Below are 5,882 nucleotides of genomic sequence, written 5' to 3'. Positions count from 1 at the left end.
AACAAGACCCATGGAGTTTACCCAAACAACTTCCCTGGGCTGGCATTCCTTTCTTAGCTGATTCACATGTTTGATTGCAGGATGAAAGACCAGGCATGAGAACATGCATGTAAGTATGTACACACACTCAAGTTATGAGCACCGAGGGTCTTTCTGATCTATTCTTACAGTGTATAATACAGTGTATGTATACATATACATATATATACATATATATTCTGTGTGTATATGTCTACACACACAAACATACACACACATATGTACACAAAATAGATCAATCTCATCTAAACAATTCGAGTTTGAGGAAAGAGCCGTCTGACAACATGTGCCAAGGATGTCACATGAAGAGTACCAACCCACCTGAGGTCAAACTGTTGGAAGAGAGAGCAACCAACAATCTTGGAAAATTCAGACCTACATGGCCATAGTTTGGATACTTATTCACATGGCACCCTAAAATAAATTTGGGGAAATAGGTTAGGATGAGGTCCTGCCCCTGATGAATACCTACACACCCCAACTAAATCTAGCTTTTACATGGGAGTGACTCACACACAGCTGGCAGCATGAATTCTAGGCTACAATGTGGATAAAGCACTGGTGCTTGATACAGATCAATATTTGGCCTCAGGTTTTCCAGGAATAGAGTCTGGGCATTTAAGCCCTCGGCCACCAAGTGATAATCAGGCACACTGGGGGACCAAGGCGGGACAGTCTGCAGAACTCTTGGCTCCTTTCTGCTTCTCTGACCCACAGCTGGAGGGATTGACCAAATCAAGGTAGAACCGGGACTTGAGGAAGCGGCGGTATGAATCCTTCTTCATGAGGTTAAAAATCTTCTTCTGGGCCTCATCAAAGCAGGTGATGGTCGGCTCCAACATGTTCCGGCTGGTCTCCTCCCTGGTGCAAGAGTCCAGGTTTACCTGAAGGGCACAGACCAAGTCTTTGTTAGACATAGAACCCAATGGCGAATGTTCTGTATTGACTGTGCACCCTTTATCCCTGAGGCATGAAGAAAAGACATTGGACTTCATCCTAGCACACATGAGAGAATAGAGAAGATTCTTTGCTTCTGGGTGAGCAGAGCAATCTCTTTTGATCTTTCTCAAAATAGGGCGATTCATTAAAAAGAAATAATTATTATGGAAGATCATTTAGGTCATCTGGATGAAAGAGCTATTTTCTTAACTGGTTGATTTGGGGTTGGCAAGATTATAACAACCTGTCCCTTTTTTTTTTTTTTTTTTTTTGCCTCACATGATCTAAGGTCCCTTTGAAGACTCTTCTAAGACCCAGAGATTGCTCTACTGTGAAAACTTACCTCTTTGGTTGCCTGGACTGAGATGAATTCATTATAGATCTTTTTGGCCTTGGGACTTAGTTTAGAGGGGGATTTGATTTTCTTGTACTCTTCACAGCTGATCCAGAAGTCAATGTTCTCCTCACTGTACTCAGACTTCAAAAAAGCTTTGAAAGCTGCCAGCCCACCTGTGACAGAGAAGAGAACTCCTGTTAGCATCACACTGGCTCAACTCTCTTATAATGTATTTCAGACCAAGCAGAGGACTTGAGGAAAGAAGTCATGGGGTTCAAATTCCACTTCCTGTTTGAGGTCAGGTAGCCCTAATCTATGTTTGGTATCTAATGGATCCCGGTTATACCTGGTGATTCTTCCCCAAAGTTTGAAGTCTCTTCACGAAAGTGTTGTGCTTCTGAAATGCCTATGCAGCTATTGCTTGCCAAAGTAGGTTTGGGAAAGAGAAATAGGTCAAAGCTGTGAGAGATCTCAATGTTTGGATTTTTTTTCTCTACTCTTCCATATGGTACTAGCAATGGTTTTCTTCATGGTTCTGTCTGAACTTTGCATTGTAAATTACAATGCTATGGGTCATGGTAAAATTTAAAGAGACTGAGTTTCTTGAGTCTGGAAGTCAAGGACTTTCTTCAGTTTATATTAGACCAAGCAGAGGATGAGGTAACTCGTCTAACCAGAGGGCCTTTATGTTCACCCCAGGGGGAGAAAAAAGCTGTCAGACTTACATTCATGGCTAATCAGATTTTCCAGTGACTCAGCCCATTTCTTGACTTCCTCTTGGCTCACCCTAGAGATAGCACAGAGAAAGAAAACAATTGTAATGGCATAATAATAAAACTGGGGCAAGAAATTTAAGATCTGAATAATATTCATTTTGTTTCCATCGTGATGATGAGACCTATTGTCAGCAATTCCTTCATTAAATGCATGGGAATTTTGAAGGCAAGTGTGATGCCCTTGAAAAAGCATGCTCACTGAATCCAAATCCACTTAACTAGAGATAGAACCTCCTTTCTCTTCACCAAACATCATTGTCACCTGATAGCTGAGTAATAGTGGATTTTCACCAAGGCATCCTCTCTTACCTCTGACAAATAACCACTTTGTCCCTCTTGCTGTGTGAAGAATTATGTTCACAGGAGTCAGACTTCTGCAGCAGAAAACCAAGACGATGCTTCATATCTTTTGCACTGCAGACAGGAAAGAGGAGAATAATGAAAACCAGAATTCTTTAAAAGATAACCTGCAATAGAGTTCAAACAGTTCACTGCCAAGAAAGGGGATGAGTCTCCGGAATGGTACGAACTCTCAGAGAAATAGGATTCCCCTTCTGTTCTGCCAAGGACTGATTATAAAATCTGGACAGAGTTGAAGCACAGCCTCCTTCATCAGTAACTGATTCCGACCCTATTGTCTACCCCTTTCATAAACCCGTTATTCTGACCAATGGAAGAGGACTATTGGAACACTTTGGTGTCCTTGATTGAAGCACATTGAAAACTTGACTTTTCTTTGGGTCATTTGTAGGAATTAGAAAGCAAGCAGTAACTGCAAAATATGGTACCTCTGCCTCACGCCACCTTCTAAGGGCATTGCTGTATACACCTGCCTCTTGGCTAGCAGAGTGTAGGAGCCTCCCAGGAAGGCAGGGGTCTGTTTAGCTCTAGCCTTGCATCAGGAAGTTCAAGCAATTCACATTCTGGGGCACACACACAGAGTGTGCCACTCTGGCACAGGGAAGTGTGACAGAGGCAGGGGAAGTGGATGCAAGGGTTCAGGCTGAACCCCTTTAGGCTTGCTTCTAGAGGCTCTCCTGCTGTAGCTTTCTGCTTCATATCTAATCTGTGAGGATATTTATTCTCCAAAGGGCATTTGAGGTTAAAAAGAAACGATAGGAGAAGCTGCGAGTGTCCTCACTGAGCAGTGATTGTTTAAATAGGGCCGAGCTCCCAGCTGCTTGTTGCTGTTTGATGGGTGGCTAAGACACAGCCTGCACATGACTGCCTCCAAAAGGAGGAGCTTTTAATAAGCTTTTAGCTTATTAAACTTTCTCATGCTGATAATTATCCCTTTGCATATTACAAAAGTCAAAAACTAGATTTAAAAAAGAAATGTCATTACTAAAAGAAATGAAGGACTAGTTATTCTACTCAGAGGGAGAAAAATGAAGTCACAAGGCTACAAAGTCATTTTAGAATGACTTCCAAATCTATGAGCATTCCCTCAGAAAATGTGAATTGCATTCCATTCTTGGGCTGCCCCTCAAATATCTTCTCTCCCTCACAATACTGTTTTCTCCTCTCTGCTTCCCCAAGTGGTTGAGGGATGCAAAATCCTCCTTTGTATAGCATGATATAATCATCAAAGTCAAGGTGATTCTAAGGTGATGCTATAAGTAGATTATGATTTGCATATTTCCAGGTGTCAGATGCAGCTGAGATCTGACAGCTATTGATTCATTCAGAATCATTTAATGAAGAGTTGAAGGTATGCTTAGCACGTATGCCTTATTTGTCCTCATTACACAATACAACCATAAAAATGAAATTATAATGACTTCAGATCTCACTGGAGTCAGGAGGGCTGAGTTTGATCTGAACTCTACCCCCCACACCTCTGTGACCTTGAGGAGCTCACATCCCCTCTGCAGACTTGGCTGTAATGCTGGAAGGAAGGTGTTGGTTGGGTGGATTTCCATTCACTAGGGCAGAGCAGCTCATCCCTATAGAGTTTACCTCCCCAGGCTAACATCTTGGCTCCTCCAGGGCCACACTCCAGTGCACCCTTTCATCTCTCCCAAAATAGTTACCAGCGCATAACCTTCTCCTGACAACCCTATGTTATGCATGATTAATTTTATATATGAGTTAGCTGAGCCTGGAGTCATTGGTTCCATTCAGTTCAGGAAATTAATGATAGAGGTCAAAAGTATTTCTTGGGCACCCTGCTTCATTTTAAAGCCATCATGGGAGAATATTTGAAAAAGTATGATCTTTCATTCTCCTAAATGACAGAATAATTGAAAGGTAAAGTTTTTAGGAAGTCACAAAGATTGTGCTTTCTGGGATAGTTCTAATTTGAAATTTCAGCGATTTTCATTTGCAGGGAAACAAGGGGTAGTGTACTTTCAGATTGACTTTTTACCTTTAACTTCAAATTTTAGTACTCCAATCTGGTCTAGTTTTGTATCTTTCTAAACTCACAAACATTCTCTGTAAGCATTTATTTATACCTTCTTCAAAATCCAAAGTCTTATGAGTTACTATGTATCTTTGAATTGTTTCCAAAGAGACAGTACATTGACAAAACATTATCCTTTTTTTTTTTTTGACCAAATAGTGTCTTTAGATGAGAATACAGAATCTTTAACTGATTTCTTACAGTCAATCCTTCTCCACCACCACTCACATAAGACATGACAAGAACTAGAGGTAGGAGCAGAAAGATATGGATAAGCAGGTTTTGAAATATTTTTTTTTTTGACTGAAGTACCATTACATAGTTATATAGGCTTCAGGTGCACAGCATTATAAATCAACATCTAAGTATAAACATCTAGTATAAATCAATATACTAAGTTATGTCCACCATCTGAAGTTTTATTTCCATCCTTCCCCAGAAACTCGTATTCTATCATAACATTTGCTTATATGAACATAGGGAATGACAGACACTGCAACACACAGAGAAAACACAGAGTCATTCTGATCATGCAGCCAAACCTCACTCTGGGGTATCTATCCCCTTCAACAAGATTCAGTATTCCATCTGAAAGCCCAGGGTTCTGATTCTGCGCTCCCCAGTGATGCCCAAATACCAACAGTAATCACAGATGCACATGTCACAGGTGCCACACATCATCCCAAACCTCATATTGCTTCTGCATGAGAACTGGTTTGTTTAGAGGATCAGACCAGTCTTCAAAACTAAAATCACATAAAACAAGGCACAGGTGCCAACATTTGGGAAGAGCACTACCGAAGTCACAATTTCCAGTTTGTCTTGGAGGAAAGGTAGGAAGCTGGTGCTCTCCTGACTGTGGTCTTTCTAATACCAACAAACTAAAGGAGTTGGAAAAGCACATGACTACAAAAGTGGAATGAAAAGTTTAACACTGTTTTAGAGCCGAAAATAATCTTACCTCCTCAAGCAGGAAGCCGGCAGACCTGCAAGTCCTTTGCACATCTTGCTCAGTGTGGGATTCACAAGTGAAGAGGGAAATGCAGCAGGAGGAGCTGTGGTTTCTGTTTTGAGCGCTCTTAGCCTTTTCTCTGGAAACGATGCTGTCAGACTCCTCTGAGCTTCTTCCTCCGGGAGCCTGTAGGGGTCTCTTTTATAGCCCAGCCAGGACGGCACAGCCAATCAGATGGGCTGTCACACTGGCTCCCCAGCCTCCTCTGCCTTCCCAGCCCTGGAAGAGATAAGGAAGAACTGGTGCTTCAACAATGCAAAATGAACAGGCAGAGAAAATCCTCTTGCCAAGAAAACAGAGAAAATTAAACTTTGCCTCATGTCTCTATAATGTCTAAGGTTTTGAATTGCTAGGAAAGGAAAAATAACGTTTGCA

At 41.5% G+C, this 5,882-nt stretch overlaps 1 protein-coding gene across 1 annotated transcript; it reads right to left on the bottom strand.

Annotated features, from left to right (window-relative positions):
* Positions 1-683: 683 nt before the first annotated feature.
* Positions 684-5,500, bottom strand: RGS4 (regulator of G protein signaling 4; the record flags this gene model as incomplete). Its single annotated transcript, XM_084249135.1, has 5 exons — positions 684-923; positions 1,322-1,488; positions 2,041-2,102; positions 2,401-2,505; positions 5,457-5,500. The coding sequence occupies 5 exons, from the start codon at positions 5,498-5,500 to the stop codon at positions 684-686; spliced, it is 618 nt and encodes a 205-aa protein (XP_084105261.1).
* Between the last annotated feature and the right edge of the window lie 382 nt (positions 5,501-5,882).

This window comes from Talpa europaea, assembly GCF_964194135.1.
Source record: "Talpa europaea genome assembly, chromosome: 12".
NCBI classification, from domain to species: Eukaryota; Metazoa; Chordata; class Mammalia; order Eulipotyphla; family Talpidae; genus Talpa; species Talpa europaea.
Note: the sequence above shows the minus strand (reverse complement) of the source record. Positions and strands in the feature narration are given on the sequence as shown.